Source organism: Arvicola amphibius, chromosome 9 (assembly GCF_903992535.2).
Source record: "Arvicola amphibius chromosome 9, mArvAmp1.2, whole genome shotgun sequence".
NCBI classification, from domain to species: Eukaryota; Metazoa; Chordata; class Mammalia; order Rodentia; family Cricetidae; genus Arvicola; species Arvicola amphibius.
Genome location: NC_052055.2, coordinates 91,639,572 through 91,658,158, shown reverse-complemented (window position 1 = coordinate 91,658,158; position 18,587 = coordinate 91,639,572). Strand labels below are relative to the sequence as shown.

At 46.1% G+C, this 18,587-nt stretch overlaps 1 protein-coding gene across 4 annotated transcripts in view; it reads left to right on the top strand.

The window, feature by feature from the left end:
* The first annotated feature begins 1,754 nt into the window (after positions 1–1,754).
* Positions 1,755–18,587, top strand: part of Uggt1 (UDP-glucose glycoprotein glucosyltransferase 1) — a 125,365-nt gene continuing 108,532 nt past the window's right edge. For 2 of the 4 annotated variants that reach the window (XM_038342022.2, XM_038342021.2), the window contains exon 1: positions 12,130–12,352. In XM_038342022.2, the coding sequence (XP_038197950.1) occupies positions 12,295–12,352 (58 nt within the window). In that variant the 5' untranslated portion in view covers positions 12,130–12,294. Of the gene's footprint in view, positions 1,774–6,301; positions 6,498–12,129; positions 12,353–18,587 lie in introns of those variants that run through there. The other 2 variants (XM_038342024.2, XM_038342023.2) reach the window with 2 other exon arrangements.

The window sequence follows — 18,587 nt, the reverse complement described above, 5'->3', positions numbered from 1 at the left end:
GTCCGTTTGGTTAACCCCCGTCACTCTGGGTCTTCAGACGGAGAGCTTGTGATCAAGATACGGGCTTTGCTTAGCTGCTTGGAAAAAGAGGGATGAAAACTTGTAGCTTGTTTGGTTTCAGGCTGCCTTCTTGTCAGTTGATAGCTTACAGGGAGAAAATCTATCCATTTTACTTGCCTGCGGCAGAGACCTGGTGCCTTGGTGACGTCATCACTGGAGGGCAAATCTGAAGATGATGTAACAGTTTTTTGTTTGCTTTGTTCTTAGAGGACAGGGTTTCTCTACGTAGTCCTCTCTGGCTGTCCTAGAACTCACTCGGTAGACCAGGCTGGCCTCGAACTCACAGAGGTCTGCCTACCAAATTCTGGGATTAAAGGTGTGCACCATCACCTCTGACTTTTCTCTTCTTCTCTTCTTCCTTCCTTTCTGTTCTTTTCTCTCTGACATTGATGATAAATCCCTCATTCACAAGTTCTCTATTTCTGAACAAAACTCTGCTTTGATTTTATAAGACAGGGTCTTTCTGTGTAGCCCAGGCTGGCCTTGAACTTGAAAATCCTTTTGTCTTAGTCTCCCAGCTATGCCACTGGGTCTGGCTTTCCTGTTTCTGACATCCTGAATATGATATACAGTCAATGTCACATAGATTAAAATACATAGAATAATGTGTGTATGCATATTTGCACGTACATGTTAACTGTGTAACGAAATGAAAGGTCACCCTGGAAAGAAAGGAGAGCGACCCAAAGGTCATGTATATTTTGCTTATGTTGTTGTTTTATTCTTATGATGGGAATACATTATCTTTTGGTTAAGAAACAAAACTAATTGCTTTGGAAAACACTCTGACGACTTCTGAGAAAGCATAGTTACCATATGAGCCAGCAGTTCTGCTCTTGGTGTACACCAACTGGCCTGGAACAACACGCCCACGCAGAAGGTTCAGAGAAGAGCCATCCATCCATTCATAATAGCCCCAAGGAGGAAACAATCCCAGTGTGTGCCAGCTGAGACGGTGGAGCGGAGAACAACTGATTCGTATGCTGAGGGACCGAGAGAAGGATGCCCCGTCACAAAGGGCCACATGGGGGCCGGAGATGGCGCAGCAGTTAAAAGCACATCCTACAGGAACCCAAGTTCAGTGCTAAGCACCCATGTCAGGTGGCTCACAACCACTTTAACTTCAGCTCTAGGTGATTGACACCCTCTCCTGGACTACTGTGGTCCCATACAGGTACACACATAAGCAACAGTAATAATAAAGATGATGATGAGATAAAGGGGGCCCGGGAGATGGCTCCGACAGTTGAGAACATTTGCTCTTGCACAGGACCCACATTTGATTCTCAGCACCCACGTGGTGGTTCGCATCCATCTGTAACTCCAGTTCCAGGGGTTACAGGCGTCCTCTTCTGACCTCCTTGAGCACCAGGCACACACAGGGTGCACATACATAAAACACTCAGACACATACATCCTAAAAAATAGTAATAAAACGAAAACGAAAGGAAAGGATCACATGTTTACATGAGCCCATACGCATGAAACATCCACAACAGGAAACACAGACACGGAAATTAGCGGGCGGCAAGGGCTAGGAAGAGGAAAAGGGTGTGGACGGAGAATGCAGCCTTCGCTGCAATGCTTGCCTGGCAGACAGGAGGCTCTGGGTCCAGTCCTCAGCACTGAAGACACCAGGCATGGTATTGCCCACCTGCAATCCCAGCAAGGAAGGTGCAGAAGGAAAGAGGACGAGAAGTTCGAAGTCATGAAGTAAGTTGGAGGTTCCTGGGGGTTAGAGACCTTGTCTCAAACAGAACAACACCGAGGATGTTGTTCTCACGAAGAGATAAGGAATGGAGTCTTGGTCTTGCTGGTGGCTGCACAACTTTGATGGTACTAAAGCCGTCACTGGCATGTTTTTATCTGTTGTTGTTGTTGAGATAGGGTCTTACTGTGTAGCCCAGGTTAGCCTCAAACTCATGGTGATGCTCCTGCCTTAATTTCCAAGTGCATGGCGCCACAGTGAGCTTCATTTGGCACATTTTTAAGTAGACGGTTATGGTCTGTGAGTTATATCCCAACCAAAAAAAAATGTATTAGTCAAACCAAAACCCTCCACAATACTCTGAACAAATAGTAGGGGAAACAAACAAATGAGAGCATGCCAAAGAAAATCAAGGCGGCAGTAAGGCTCCTGGAGTGGGGACACCTGAGTGACACCAGAAAACGGGGCCTGACGTCACAGCCCCTAGGCAGACGGAGATCAGGTCCTGACGTCACAGCCTCTAGGCAGACAGACATCTGGTCCTGGCAGCACAATTGCTAGGAAGATGGGGAAGATATTCTCATGAGACATTTATGTCTCTCAATCTTACCAGCAAAGTATTGAAACAAAGAGCTCACAAGATGAGAACTTCCCCAGGAAAAAGAAAAGCCCCCCTCCCCTCCCGCCAGGAGCAGGGAGGTAGAACTTTTATCCTAGGAAGAGACATTCCACAGTTCCAACAGTCTGTCAAAGCATCTTACCTGATGAGACTGAAGCCCAGACCAAGCAGGGATGATGGCCAGCAGGACCACACCTTGACGGAACTGCCGAGATGTGCATATTCCTAGCCCTTTATTTAAACCTATGTAAACAGTCTCATTTCAGGACCCCCAAAATGGACACAATTCCCAATGAGGTCACATTGAGTAACTCTCCCCTTTCTGCCTTTTGCTATCAATTTGGCTGTTCTTATTGGGTTTTTTGGGATAGGTACAGACGTGGATTCTTGAGGTACAGACTGTGGTCCCCAAGTTCAACGACAAGCCTGGCCAGAGCAGGAGGAGCGCAGGGCTTGCCGTTCTAGCCGTCTTCAGGAGAGCCAAGCTTCAGGGTTGTGCCGCAGCTGGGTGCTAATCCCATCCAGGCCTGCTCACTCATGTGTCTCCTAGGTGACAGGTGGGCCACTGGGAAGGTTCATTTTCCTGGAAGCCGGCTTGATTCCTAGGTTGCTGGGATGGAAGGGAATCGGATCAAAGCAAGCAGGGAGTGTTTAGTTAATCACCCTCTAAAGGACACTTGGCAGAGAGAAAGGAAAGCAAAATCCCCACGCAGGATCGTTATTGTGGTGTGAGCAGGAAGCCGCCTAGCTGGGTCCTGGGACGGCTGAGGGGCTTTCCTTGAGCATGAGGGAATTCCCATGGCTTGACAAGGTGTTTGGCAGACCTGCTCTCCATAACAACCTAGCCTCACGTGGTCTTCAGCCCCAGCTGGAGCCCAGCACGACAGCAGAGGCCTCCCACCTCAGATAAGCTGCTTAAAATTTCCAGCTTAGAAGATGTCCATCCACAAGGGAAGGATGGGAGTGGCAGGCCGGATTCCTGAGTCTGGTTGAAGGGGAAATGGGAACCATCCATGCTACTGTCCCATCTCTCTTCCCAGCTAGATGCTGACTGACCAGTGTCCCCATGTCTCCCTTTGAAGAAGAGGGAGGAAGAGTCCCCATATGTGCCTGGAGGTGGTACTTCCCCTGTGGTCCTCTGGTGCAGCTAGCTTCTCTCAGATCTGAGGAAGAAGAACAGAGCAGGTGGTGGCAGTCCCATTGGGCAGCCACCTGAGGCTCAGAGGTTGTGTCTGACTTGCCCGAGGCTGTGCAGAGTCCTTAGTATAGCTGAGACAAGATGTAGGCTTCCAGAAACCCCGCTAAGAGAGAGATCTTTACTTCAGGATAGACCCTTCATGGTTTTGAGGCAGGATGGAAAGGCAGAAAACTCTGGGGACACAGGAAGAGAAAGGAGTCCCCACATAGGAAAAGCTTCTGGTGAAGTTTCTCACCACCTGAGAATCAAGAATTCCAGCACCCTTTAGACTCTTCTCGTTCCCCAGATGTATACCCGTGGATCTCCAGGAACCCATCAGAAACCCTATTTACAGCAAAATATATGTCCCAACCCCTTTTGTACCATCTTACTTGATCTTGGTTTTATTTTATCTGATTGACATCCTACCAAGGTACCTCTAGAGCCATCCTATAATCTCATTTATCAAAGAGAGAGAATGAGGGGGGGATCTTTCTTGGCAACCATTTGAGAACCACCAAAATGATATTCAGGGATAATGTTCAGATGCTTAACTGGGATTCTATGAGAAACCTAATGGGCTTAGGGTATATCTTTCTTCCCCAGCACCTCTCTTTCCCTTAGTCCTCATGCTTACGATCTAGGTTAAAAGCCAGGTGTAGGGGCACACACCTTTAATCCCAGCATTCAGGAGGCAGAGGCAGGCAGATTTCTGTGAGTTCAAGGCAAGCCTGGTCTACGGAGTTCCAGGGCAGTCAGAGCTACGTAATGAGACCCTGTCTCAAAAGGTAACAAAAACAAAACAAAACAAAAATGATCTAGAGAGTGCGAGAGGGAGGGAGGGAGGGAAGAAGGGAGGGAAAGAGAGAGAGAGAAGAGAAGGAAGGAAGGGAGGAAGGGAGGAAGGGAGGGGAGAGAGGGAGGGCGGGAGGGGGAGAGAAACATGAATCCTGGCTCAGGGACAGAATTTGTAGTCCCATACAAAGTCTTCAAAATAGAAGATGCTAGTGTCCTGTGGATGACTGTACAGAATCTCTCATGTCTTAATTCACATCTATGCACGCCCATCTGCTAGTAACTCCCTTGATTTCCCCATGCACACAGCACTCCTGTTTACGTACCTGACGAGTACCTGGAGGAATTACAAACTCCCACGAGAACAGACAATATTGTCTTCAGGTGTCAGGTAAGGGCTACTACTGAATCTCCCCCAAACAACCCCTCACCGCCGGGGTTTTGCAGGAACCCTGTGCAGCTGGGTTCTTCGCTACCCGTGTCAGTGCCTCACTCTGGCCTCTAGGGGGATCCCCAGGAACACGGACTAGGAGCCCCACCATCCTTTCAGCTCTTTCAGCCAGGTTCCTAAAAGCGAATGGATGTGGTTCGGTAACCCACAAAAGTAAGGCCACCCGTTCTGGAGAAGCCAGTCATCATGAGAGGACTGCAACCCGTGAACCATAGACATAAAATGAGAACCCTGAACCACCAGCATTCACTGAGAACATTCTCTTCACATGTCGTAGGTTCAATGATGTTCTCTGGTAGCCTTTAGGGAAGAAAACCCATTTTAATCAGTCAATTAATTAATTTGGATTGTGTGTGGATGTGCACGCAGGTGCACTCATGGGTGGTCACGCACGTGCAGAGGCCAGAGGTGGAGTTCGGGCTGCATCTTCACTCACTTTACCCTTCCTTCCTTCCTTCCTTCCTTCCTTCCTTCCTTCCTTCCTTCCTTCCTTTCTTCCTTCCTTCTTTCCATTTTTCTTTTGAGGCAGTCTCGCTAAATCTAAAATCTGTTGTTTTGGTTAGATTGGCTGGCCAGCAAGCCCCAGGATGTTCCTGTCTCTTCCCCTTAGTGCTTGGGTTACAGGCATGCTACATGCCTGACTTTTACATAGGTGCTGGTATCCAGGCTCAGGACTTCATGCTTATGCATCAAGCATCTTTGCCACTGAGTCATCTCCCGGCCAGGAATGCGCGTCTGGATGGAGGCTGCTCTCTGTCACTCTTCACGGCCGCCCACATTTATCTAATTGACGGTCACGGCCAGATATATCTTTGACTGCTGAAGCTGTGTTTTGTCTCATCCTGAGTACCAAGCACTCCCTTCCCAGAGTCCCCAGATTTGGGGAATCAGAACAGAGAGTCTAGAAAGCAGCCAGTATGGGGCCAAGGTAAACCTCTAGTCTCCCCCAGGCTTCTCTCTAGACAGACAACATCCTGGATGGTTTGGGTTTAACTTCTTTAAGCTGAGTGTTAGAAGCCTCTCACTATGTCATTTCCCTCTCCAACGTACTTTGAAACATTTCAAAGATTTCAGCAGACTTGAAAGGATCATATAACTAATGAAAATTATACTCCACTTAGATTCAGTGCTTCTTAAAATCGTATTTATCTGTTATTATTACTGTGTGTGTGTGTGTGCGTGAGTGTGAATGTGTATATGAGTGCATGTGTGTGTTGTGTGGTGTGTGAGCGTGTGTGTGAGTGTATGTGTCTTGTGTGTCTGTGAGTGCTGGCGGTACTCCCGTGGAAGTTGACAACTTCTAGCGTCAGTTCTCTCCTACCGTGCCTTCTGGGGATGAATTCAGGCCCTCAGGCTTGCATGGCAAGCACTTCCACCGGCTGAGCTATCTCACTAGCCACAGACTCAGTAATTAAAATAATGGTCTACATACCTGTTTTCTTTTCTTTTCCAGTTTGTATTGAGACAGAGTCTAGCCTTAGAGAACTATCTAAATTAACCAAGGGTGACTCTGAACTTCTGGTCCTGCTTCCACCTCTCCAGTGCTGGGATTGTAGGTATGTGCCACCAGGCTGTTCTATGCTGTGCTGAGGGTAGGACCAGGACATCATACATGCTAGCCACGCTACCAATGGAGCAATATCTGCAGTACACACTTCGGCTTGGACTCCTTGCTCTCCCCATCCAGGTAGGCATTCTCCTAAGGCTTTTTGTTTTTCTGGACCCCTAGGAAGTAGTGAAAGCTGAAGGAACTTTACTTTAAACCTTAGAGCTTAAAGCTTCAGTATGCGTTTCTTGAAGAAGGAAAAGTTTCTACAAAATAACATTAAGATCTGGGCTGCAGCTCCACTGGTAGGATGCTTGCATGGCATGCATAAAGCCCTGCATTTGATCCCCACCGTTACATAAGACCAAAGTAACAGAACACGCCTGTAATCCCAGCACTTGGGAGACGGATGGAGGCAAGTTAGAAGTTAGCCTGGGATACAGAAGAACTCTCAAAATAAAGTTACATTAAAATCTGATTAGTTTATAGAAGCTCATCTTTATTTGTTGTACTGAGTTCTGTCTACCTTTTTATACAAAGTAATGTTTCAAAAGGGACATTCTGTCAGATCTGTGCCTGCCAGCATGCCCGACCTTCCTATTACAACTGTCTGCTAGTTAGATAAACAGTTCCCATCCCAGGGGATACCAGAAGAATCTCTCCGAGATGGTAATTATCTTTTCTCAGCTGTTTTACCTAGATACATGCACCTGTAAAACAAAACAGGACTGAGTACGGAAGCTTTTTTGTTAACAACTATGCAAGAAAGCACATTCCATCAAAACCAGAACAATATGAGGACAGGTTTAGTGGCGCACGCCTTCAATCCCAGCACTCTGGAGGCAGAGGCAGATTTCTGTGAGTTTGAGGCTAGCCTGGTCTACTAAACTAGTTCTGGACCAGTCAGGGCTACACAATGAGACCCTTTCTCAAATCGATGGATCAATCAATCAATCAATTGATCTATCGATCAACCAACCAATCCATCAAGGGCTGGTGTACTGGCTCTGGGAGTGAAGACACTTGCCACCAAACCTGTTGATCTGAGTTGGATCTCTGGGTACCTACGAAGGGGAGACCTGACTCCCATGGGTTGTCCTCTGACCTCCACACATGTGCAAATGTTATAGGCAAGAATATACACAAAGTAAACGAACTACAAAATAAATGTCAAAAGAAACCCCTGCATAATGTTTTAAGTACGTTTACAATTTTGTGTAGGACAAAATTCACGGCTATCCGCAGCTGCTTCCTTCTTCCAGAGAAACCACACTCCCCCACCACTACCTTGTGCAGAGGACCCAAGGCTTCACCCAGGCTTAGCAAGCACAGTACTCTTCAGCTATACCCAGAGGTATTTTAATATCACTAAGTTGCTGTAATGGACTTCAGGGTCTCAAAGGACCTGGGCCCTTTGTTATTCTGCTAACTACCCAGGTGGCTTCCTGGCAGGCAGATCAGCCACAAGTACCAGGTATGAGACTGTCCCTTCCAGCTGTGTCCAAGGTCCAGCTTGGGAGCTTTCTTTTCCATAGTTTATTTACCTCATCCAAGTTCGAATTAAGAGGCCAGTGTTCCTATTCCCCAGGCACTGACCAATGCTGTTCCTTAGAATGTGATCTGTACTCACATGATGTAAAACGCAGAGCTGAGGCCCCCTATGCCTGCTTCTCAGCACGTCTGCCCCCCTCCAGGGAGGAAACCCATCTTAGCTCTGTGTCACAGCCAAGGCTGGCCACATGGTCACAAAGAATGCACGAGGGAGCACACCATAGAACCATTTCCATCAACCTCACGTGGAGATCGCAGGGGAAAGCCCAGTCTCGCATCTGAACCCAGGGTCTGAGCCAGGCAAGGTTGAGTGTTCCTTTAATCTCAGCACTCAAGGGACTGAAGCAGAAGGATTTTGAGTCAGAAAAAGAAAAGTAAGATAGTCTATAAGGCAATGGTTCTTTTAAGATTTATTTTTTTTTTTTTATGTGTATGAGTGCTTTGGCTGCATGCATGTATATGAACCATGTGTGTGCCTGACGCCCGCAAAGGCCACCATCAGATCAGATCTCCGTACGCTCAGACAAGCATGCATGCACGTAAATAAAGTAAAATCTGAAAAAAAATCTCCATGGGAGGACCACAGTTTGAAGACACGAAATTTCTGGAAAACCACTGAAACCCTGTCCAAATCACGGCACTTGTTCTGCAGGTTTGATGCCCTACCTCCAATCTTAGAAACATGACAGGTGAGGTACCGAAAAGAAGTGACTGTTGGACACTCTGCCCTGAGGGGATCATCCGGGAGGCACTGTTCCGCGCCACTCCTCCCCATCCCCATAACTTGACTTTATAGTCTCTTGATCCCCTCTTCCTCAACGGTCCTTCAGTCTTTAGGGGTCAGGGTGTGATGTGTATGTCTCACTCGTAACTGAGCATTTTATTCCCTGTACTCTGACCAGTTGTGAGTTTCAGCATTGACCACCGTCCGCTGTAAAAGGAAACTTCTCGGATGAGGTCTGAGAGCTATACCCTGAGGATAGAGAGATATGAATGGAGAGGGCGGGCTGGAGAGATGGCTCAGCCGTTAAAGGCTGGGCTCACAACCAAAATGAATGGAGAGGGCAGTTGGATACTATGCTCGTTTATCAAAATTAATAGTAATAAGTTAACCTCTGGGGCCCACGAACTCCCCAGTCATGGGTCTCAGTCAGATTCACAATATCAATATTCTATTTTCTACTGTGGAGTGAGCCTTCCGTCCAATCAGAAAGCACTTGGCTATCCCTACAACTCACACCACTATCGCATCCACAGCATAGCTTGCCATTCTGGTCATTACTGGAGCTCAGTCCTCACAGCTGGATAAGGTGTTGATGGCTTTTTCCTCCCAGCAGCCTGCATACCATCTGGTACTATAAAAGCGAGTCACCAGGGAGAATCTTCTTGGTTAGCACCAATTTGGTTTCTCATGTTCTGTCTCTAAAGTGTATGGTGTTTTTAGCAACAGGTTTTCTTTCGTTTTTTAAGATTTATTTATTTATTATGTATACAGGCCAGAAGAGGGCACCAGATCTCATTACAGATGGTTGTGAGCCACCATGTGGTTGCTGGGAATTGAACTCAGGACCTCCGGAAGAACTGCCAGTGCTCCTAACTGCTGAGCCATCTCTCTAGCCCCATTAAGTACTTAGCATCAAGTTCTGGTGTGAAACCTGTACCTGCTTTGTTTGAACGGGTTTCTGAGGCATTCTATAAGAAGCTTTTAATGGGTGCTTAGGATGGAACTCCAGTCCTAATAATCGTTTGACAAACATTTTAGAGACTGGGTTATCGCCCCAGAACCTCCTTGTATTTAAAAAAAAATGTGGCTATGTGGTTGTGCAGGGTGGCTCCCACCTTTAATCTTAGCACAGAGGCTTCTCTGTGAGTTCAAGGCCACCTGGTCTACAATGAGTTCCAGGCCAGCCAGGGCTACATAGTGAGATCCTGTCTCAAGAAATGAAGTGGCTACTAGCATACTTTAACTCGAAAGATTCATTTCTTTCATGTGTGTGTGTGTTTTGCCTGTATGCATGTATGTGGACCATGTACATGCCTGGTACCTGCAGAGATCAGAAGAGGCGGCCAGATCTCCTGGAACTGGAATTAAGGATGCTATAAACCATCATGTGAGTGCTGGGAACTGAATGTGGGTCCTTTGCAAGAGCAACTGCTGCTCAGCCACCTCTGTCAGCCCCTAGAGTATCATAAAGGACAAAGGGGTGAGGGTATAATCAGTGGTAAAGCACATGCATTGCATGCATGAAGCCACGGATTCAGGCCTGCTCATCAGAAAGCGCTATTACTAACAAGGAAAAATGAAACTGCATATGTAGCCCACACTTTACACTTGTTTGTGCGTGTGTGTACAACACATGGTGTTCAGAAGACAGGACAACTTCTGGGAGTTGGTTTTCTTTCTTCCACGGGTATCCAACTCCAGTGCGTAGAGTTGTTGGTGCTGTTGCCTGCTGAGCCGTCTCACCGCTCTGGCTGACACCTTCTATTGAACAGCATTCGTCATCTGGAAACCCGAGTTCCGTCACAAACTCACTTTAAGTGTCCTGAGTCTTAGACTTCCGGTTTCTGTTCTACCTACAAGAGGCTCAGATGTCTCTCTTATCTTCACAGCAAGAGATAGACAATTAAAAATAGAAACCTTGAGCTGGAGAGATGGCTCAGTGGTTAAGAGCATTGACTGTTCTTCCAGAGGACCTGAGTTCAATTCCCAACAACCACATGGTGGCTCACAACCATCTGTAATGAGATCTGGCGCCCTCTTCTGGCCTGCAGGCATACATGGAAAACAGAATGTTGTACACATAATAAATAAATAAATCTTTAAAAAAAATAGAAACCTAGAGAGAACTGATTTCAAAGGACAGAGCACTGTTCCCAAAACCAGAGCAGAAAGTGCAGTGCTGTGCGCATGCTCTCTCTCGCTCACTCTCTGGGTCTCTGGGCTGGCGCACACGTGTGCACCTGGGTGTGGAAGCCAGAGGTCAACCTCAGGTGTCAGTTCTCAGGACACTATCCATTTTGGTTTACTGAGAGTCTCTCGTAGTCTGGAATGCACCCATTCAGCAGCAAGCCCCAGGGATCTGCTTGTCTCTTGCTCCATAGCATATTTGGCTTATTTTGTGTGTGTGTGTGTGTGAGAGAGAGAGAGAGAGAGAGAGAGAGAGAGAGAGAGAGAGAGAGAGAGAGAGAGAAAGAGAGAGAGAGAGAGAGTATTTGTGTGTGTGTGTGCGCGCACACATCCATGCACATGCTCAATTGACAAGTAGTAACTGACTATTCTCCCCAGCCACTCGCTATTTATTGAGGTAGAATTCTTGAGAATTTGGAGCTCAATAATTCCGGCTATGGTCTCTGCCTCCTGAGACCTGCCTTACTATACCTTTTATGACGGTTCTGGGGGATCTGAATTCCAGTCTTTTTTTTTTTTTTTTTTTTTTTTTTTATTTTTAAAGCAATCTTATTTTACATACCAATCCCAGTTCTATCTCCCTCCATCTTCCTGCTCCCCCCACCTTCCGTGAACTCGTCTTCAGATTTGGGCAGCAGCCACTTTATCCACTGAGCCATCTCACCAGTCCATGCCTGCTTTTTTTTTGTGCATTCTAGGCACTGAGCTCGGGTCTTCCAGCTTGGCAGCAAGAGCATGGACTTGTTTTTTTCTGCTCTCTTCCCCGGGAGGTCTTTGGGTCTTGGGAGGTGGTGATACAGATTTTTTATTCAGGGCTGAGAGGTCAACACTCACTTATTCTCAGCACTTTGACCAATTATGGGTCTTTGCATTAACTAATATCACACACTACGAAACAAATTTGTAATCATTTTTTTTTCCCCTGTGAGACAGGGTCTCTCTACATAACCCTGGCTGGCCTTGAACTCACAAAGATGCACTTGCCTTTGCCGCCTGACCTTAACTGCACCTTGATTTAACTTGAGGGTAATAAATGATAAAAATCTGAAAAACAAAGGTTGAAATAACTATCTGCCAGCACCTTTGGGCGAAACCTTGGAGATCAGCCACGTAGACTAGCCTCTTCCCGGGACTTTAAGAAGTAGAGGCTGTCCGGACTGCTCGCCCGATCGACCCCGAGAGGGGCGGGGCCGGAAAGAGGGGCGAGGTTTCGGCTGGCAATATGGCGGCCGCAGGACGCTCTGGCAAACTCCAGTCCGCACTCTATAGCGGAAGTTGTCCTGCTTTCGCCTCAAGGAAGCGGAAGTGCAGGGGTGGCTGGCAACTGGGTTGCTGCTTTGAGAAACCGGCTTGTAAGCAGCGGCGGGAAAGGCGCGTGTCGGCTTCTCACTGGCGCAGCCACCACCGAGGTCGCCGCTGTCCCGCCCTACCCGGGCGTCGTTGCTGACACCGGAGTGGACGAAGTGCGGTCCGGGCATGGGGAGCGGGGTGGATGCGAACGCCTCGGCTGCCTCTGCTGCTCGGCGGGTGACAGGTACCTCGGGTGGCGTGGGGAGGCCTCGGAAACAGGAGAGGGGCCAGAGCGGGAGGCGACCGTGAGTTCGAGTCACCTTGGTCTACCCCGACTCGGTTTCTCCTCCGAGCGCCTCAAGTTGTCCCCAGCGGTCTTAGGTTCAATGCGTGAGTCGGCGGGCTCTCTCCAGCCGTCCTGACCCGGTTTGAAGTGTTAGGAGGAGGAAATGCCCCCAGGAATTTAGACCAAACCTGACCCTAAGTAGGTTGAGAACCAGCACTTTGGCATGTCTCTGGAGAACGAGTTGGTGTTTTTATAGGCTTCTGTTTTCCCTAAGTGAAATCGGGTTAACCTCTTGGTTATCGTTTTCTGTGAGTGATAAGATCTCTTGGAATAAAATTGGACGATCCGCTTCACTAATAAACCTGTGACCTGCAGAAGATACACTTGCATCTTCAGTACGTTAAGGACGTAAGCTCTTCTCATTGCTTGTCGGAACTCTCTCGTTCTGCATTTGTTGCCAGGTTCGAGAAGGAGAATGTTTTGCTTGTTCTGAGACCTGGGATCTGACCCTTAACTTTGCCTTGGAAACATCTGTGCACGTGCAAGCCTATTTTAGTATAAACTGCTTTCTTTCCTAGTAATATCTTGTACACTGGCAAACGCATGAAGACATATTTTTATTTGTTGCTTCCTCCCTCCCCCTTTGGAGATAGAATCTCACGTAATCCAGACTAGCTTTGGGACTAGAGGCGAGGCGGCCATCACCAGACTTGCTTGAAGACATTTTAAAGAGCTAGTTAAAACTACTGTACCAGATTGGAGCCTTTTCACTTGGCTTGCTTCGCTTTTGGTAAACTTAGCTGAAAGATTTCTTTTTTAAAATTAAAAATTTTATTTTATTTATGTAATTTTTGTTCCTGTGTGTGCAGGACAACTTTGTGGAGTTCGGTCTCACCACTCACCTCTATTGTGGGTTTCAGGGATCAAACTCAGATCACCAGACTCGCATGGCAAGAGCCTTTACCCACTGAGCCATCTTGGTAGAACTTCCTTTTAGAGAGAGAGTCAGAGACAGAGACAGAGAGAGACAGAATAAGAGAATTTGTCATGGTGAGCGTGTGGACACTGAGCCTGGGGATTGAACTCAGGTCATCAGGCTTGTGTAGCAAGTGCCTTTACCCAGTGAGCCATCTCCCTGGCCTAAAACTTTATTAAAGGAAGTAAACAGCACTCTGTATAGTAGCAGGAGTCTTAGTGCACCTTTAACTAGGTGGGAATGAATGGAGCTGCGGAGACTTTTCAGTTAGAACATCTTTACAGGGATCTCCTCATTCTCATTCAGATGAATATTAACTGTTTGGAGTTGAAACCAAGTTTATGCGAGCCACAGCAGATGGTTATTAGGTGTAAATTCGTCAAGTTAATTTCTTTGCACTTGGATTGGATGCTTTCTTGTTTTTCTTTGCTACTATTGAACATGTTGAAATCCAGTCTGTAGACTTGCAGTTTAAAGGGTTTTGTTTTTTTTTTTTTGCCTTTTTTTTTTTTTTTTTTTTAAAGAGTTTGCCAACTCTTCTTCAGGTTAAAAATGCTGAAGCAAGTAGCTAGGCCTGTGGTGGTGCTTTCCTGTAATCCCAGCACTTGGGTGAGGCAGTAGGATTTGGAATTCAAGGTCATCCTCAGCTACATAGCAAATTCTGTCTTGAAAGAGAAAGAAGGAATTTGGTGACATCTTAAGAATGAATCACCATCCTGCTCTGCTTTCCAGAAAGTGAAAACATTTGCCATGCACAACCTGTTATACAGTTTTTATATTGTACTGTGGATCATCAAGCAAACATTGGTTTAAATGCTCCGGGAGCTCCCAGATGGTTGATAGTAGACTAGGGCCTATAACTTGTTAGACTGTTGGCTGTTTGTCCATCATGCTGCCAGCATTGCTCCTTCTGTTGCTGTCTTCGGAATACTCATCTTTGTAAGCAACACTTACAATAAAGACCACTAGGGTCAGAATGCTAGTGGAGCTTATAAAATAAAAGCATCTTGAAACAAAAGAGTAAGTACTTCAGTGAAGTTCTTACCTGTTTGTTTCTCCGGACAGATCTTCCCTCTGGTATCACTTATGAGGTCAAGTGTGGAATCAGGTTGGCAAAGCTCCTCTTTAATGTGTAACTTTCATCTTGTTCCCATTTTCAGTGGTGTTATACTTCACAAGGATATATCATTTCTCTGTAAAAGAAGGGAGGGCAGGAGTGGTTATGGCAGCAATTAAGATCATATACTGTTCTGGCAGGGGACCTGCGTTCTGCTTTCTGCACCCACAATAGACAGCTTACAAACCCCTGTGATATAGTTCCGGGAGATCCGATGCTTTCTGGTACCTGGGCACCTGTGCACACATGGTGTATATAAATGAGCTCAGTCTCACATATAGAAGTGTAAGTAAAAATAAGAAATACATCTTTAAAATATTAAAAATAGTGCAAGAGTACCTCTGGGTATGTAGCCTCTCACTTTTATCCTTTATTTTATTTTATTTTTTTAAACAAAGAAAACAAACTATCTTTTTTCATTTTACATACCAATCCCAGTTCCCACTCCCTCCCCTCTTCCCATTCTCTCCAGCTTCCCTCTTCTTATCCTCCTTACAATCTTGTAGGTTTCCCATTTTGTTTTTCTTGTGTGTTTGGGAGGTGCATTCACTAGGGTGTGGAGCCCTGAGGTCACTGTTGAGATTCTTCCTCAGGGGACTGGAGAGAGACGGCTCAGTGGTTAAGAACACTGACTGCTCTTCCAGAAGACCAGTCTCTTATTTCCAGCACCCACATGGTGGCTCACAATCATCTATAACTTCAATTCTCGGGGCTTTGACACCCTCTTTTGGCCTCCTCAGGCACCAGGCACAAATGGTACACATACAGGCAGGCAGGCAGGCAAAGCACCAATACACATAAAAAAATTAAATCTTTAAAATAAAAAAAAATTCTTGGAAATAAAAATGAACAGATATATAAAAGAATCTTCCTTAGTTGCGCTCTACTTTATTGAATTACCTTGTTTGTGTGTTTTTCGAGACAGGGTTTCACTATGTAACCCTGGCTTTCCTGAAACTCATTCTGTTGACCAGTGTGGCCTTGAACTCAGAGATCCTCCTGCCTCTGCTTCCGAGTACTGGGATTAAAGACGTGTATCAGCATCACCTGACTTTAATTACTTGAAAAAATGTTTTTAAGGAGGATCTTAAGAGGGACACATGGATCACCTTAGGAAGGGGAAATAGATAAGATCTCCTGGGTAATTGGGGGCAGTGAAGGGGTAGAAGGGAGGGAATGGGGGATGATTGAGTTGGGGGGGGCGGAGAGGAGGAACAATGAAAGAGATACTTTGACTAAGGGAGCCATCATTAGGGAGAAAACTGGTGCTAGGGAAATTCCCAGGAACCCACCAGGTTGGCCCCAACAAAGACCCCTTGCAATAGTGGAGAGGGTGCCTGAACTGGCCTTCTCCTGTAATCAGATTGGTGACTAGCCTAGTTGTCGTCATAGACCCTCCATCCAGTAACTGAGGGAAGCAGATGCAGAGATCCATAGGCAAGCCCTGGACAGAGCTCTGGGACTCCAGTTGAAGAGAAGGAAGAGGGATTATATAAGCAAGGATGGGTCAAGATCATGTCAGGGAAACCCACAGAGACTGCTGACCTGTGGAAGCTCATGGACTCTGGACTGTGAGAGCTAGGGAGCCTGCGAGGGCAGGACCAGCCCCTCTGCATGCGGATGACAATTGTGTTTTTTGTCTGTTTGTGGGGCCCCTGGCAGTGGGACCAGGATCTATCCCTTGTGCATGAACTGCCTTTTTAGAGCCCATTCCCTATGGTGGGATGCCTTGCTCAGCCTTGATGCAGGAATGGAGGCTTGGCCCTGCCTCAATGTTATATATCAGACATTGTTGACTCCCCATGGGAGGCCTTACCCTTTCTGAAGAGTGAATGGAGGATGGGGTGAGGGGGAGGTGGGGGGGAAGTGGGATGAGGAGAGGGACGGGGAACTGTAGTTGGTATATAAAATTAATAAAAAATTTTAAAAAAAGAAAATGGTAAAAAATGTTGAGATAGGGTCTTACTATGTATCTTTCGCTGGCCTGGAACTCACCATGTAGATCAGGCTGTCTTTATATTTACAGAGATCTGTCTGCCTCCGCCTCCTGAGTGTGTAACCAGGGTGACAGCTGATGGCAGAGGAAAAGTAGCCACTTTATTCTTTTGGGATGGGAAAGGCCTGAAGACTGGAAGTCTGCTCTGTTGATGCTGGCTTAGGTATTTTGTAGGCCCCAGGGTCCTCTTCTTTCTCCTCTTGGTCCTCTTTAGATACCTGCTCCCGTGCTTTACAGATGTTTCCCTTTGAACTGCCTTCCAGAAACCAGAAGCCACCATTTTAGGAGCTTCCTTCGCTTTCCCTGCATGTGTGTATTACTGTAACTCCCCTTCAAGTGCTGCTGTGAACTAGCCATTTGGTCCTAACCTCTGTAAAGCATATTGAATCTTGGTGTCACACTCCATTCTCTGTTGTTTTCTCTTTTCTTTTTCTTTTTTCTCCCACGATAGGGTTTCTCTATAACTCTGGAGCCAGTCCTGGAACTCGCTCTGTAGACCAGGTTGGCCTTGAACTCACAAAGATCTGATTGCATCTGCCTCCCGAGTGCTGGGATTAAAGGCATGTACCACCACTGCCTGGCTCTCATATTTTCTTTTAAAAATTAATTCCTTAATGAAGGAAGCCTGCGTTTATTTCATTTTTAGTGTCTCCTGTGTTTCAGGCTTCATGCTAGGCATGGTGTCCCTGATAGGCAAAACTCCCTGCACTTGAGGAGCTCACATTTAGTCCTCGAAGTCAGTCTAAGCATGGAACTATTAAGTTGGTTGGGTGGATTTCTCTGTGCCAGGTTTAGGCCCATTCCCTTCAGATTGACATTGTTCCTTTCAAAACCTTGCCTATTAAGAACAAAAACACTTTTTATTTTTTGAGACAGGGTCTCTATAGCCCTAGCTGTCCTGGAACTCACTGTGTAGATTATACTGGCCTGGAACTCAGAGATCTGCCTGTCTCTGCATTCTGAGTGCTGGGACTAAAGGTATCTTCCATGCCTGACTTAGAGAAACTCTTGAACTGAGGTTCTTGAAATAAGGTACTTTGCTCAGTTGTAATCTGCAAAGAATGAGTCCTTACTTCTCCTAAAGCCAGAGAGCCAAGGGAAATAGCATGATAGCGTAGACTGTTAAGAATGGCCAGGCACAGTGGCACACACTTAAAATCCCAGTGTGCAGAAGCAGGATGCTCTCCTGTTCCAGATGGCCTGGGTTACAGAATAAGACGTTGTCTCAGAAAACAAACCCACTGATAGAACAAAGCACGGTTCTACACGTTGCTGCTTAGCTCCCCAGCACCTCTAACGTTATTACTCTGAGCTTGCTTTCTTATTTCTCAAATGGCAATGGTAATGTTTCCTTCATAAAGCACATCCGTGGGAGAACTACTCCCGTGCCAGGTCTCATGCTGTGGTTTACAAAGTCGACACGGCTCCTACACTCAATAACTTCATCCTCTGGCAGAAGGATTAGGTGACATGATGTGTGTAGAGCATTTGGAGTTTCGTATCCTCTTTCATAGCTCCTGGCACTCCTGTATTGAGTCCTTCCTCACCCCCATATATTTATCCTTTCTTGTTCTCTTTTCTACATGTCATACTATACCCACATGTACATTTGTTTACATGTATACATATATTCATATTAGGGAGGCTATGCTAGGTTTTTTTTTCTGATTGTGTGACCTTAGTTAATATTATACATCTAAGCCCACCCATTTTCCTGAAAGCTTTGTGATTACATTTTGCTTTACAGCTGAATAGTATTCGTATGTGTGTGTGTGTAAAATTTTCATTTTCCATCTATTGATGGACAACTAGGTTGAGTCTGATTTTCTATATTGAATAAAGCAGCAGTAAACATAGGGGTACAAATATCTTTATGCCAGGGTATGGAGTACTCTAGATATATACCTAGGAGTGAAGTAGCTAGGTTATATGTTAATTTTTTGGGAAATCTCCAAATTGATTTCCAGAATGACTATATTAATTATATCCTTACTAATAGTGAATAAGGGTGTAAATGGATGTTTTTCTCTCACCTGTCAGTTCCCAAATAACCACTCAGAGGCTTATATTAATTATAAAAGCTCAGCCAATAATTTAGGCTTCT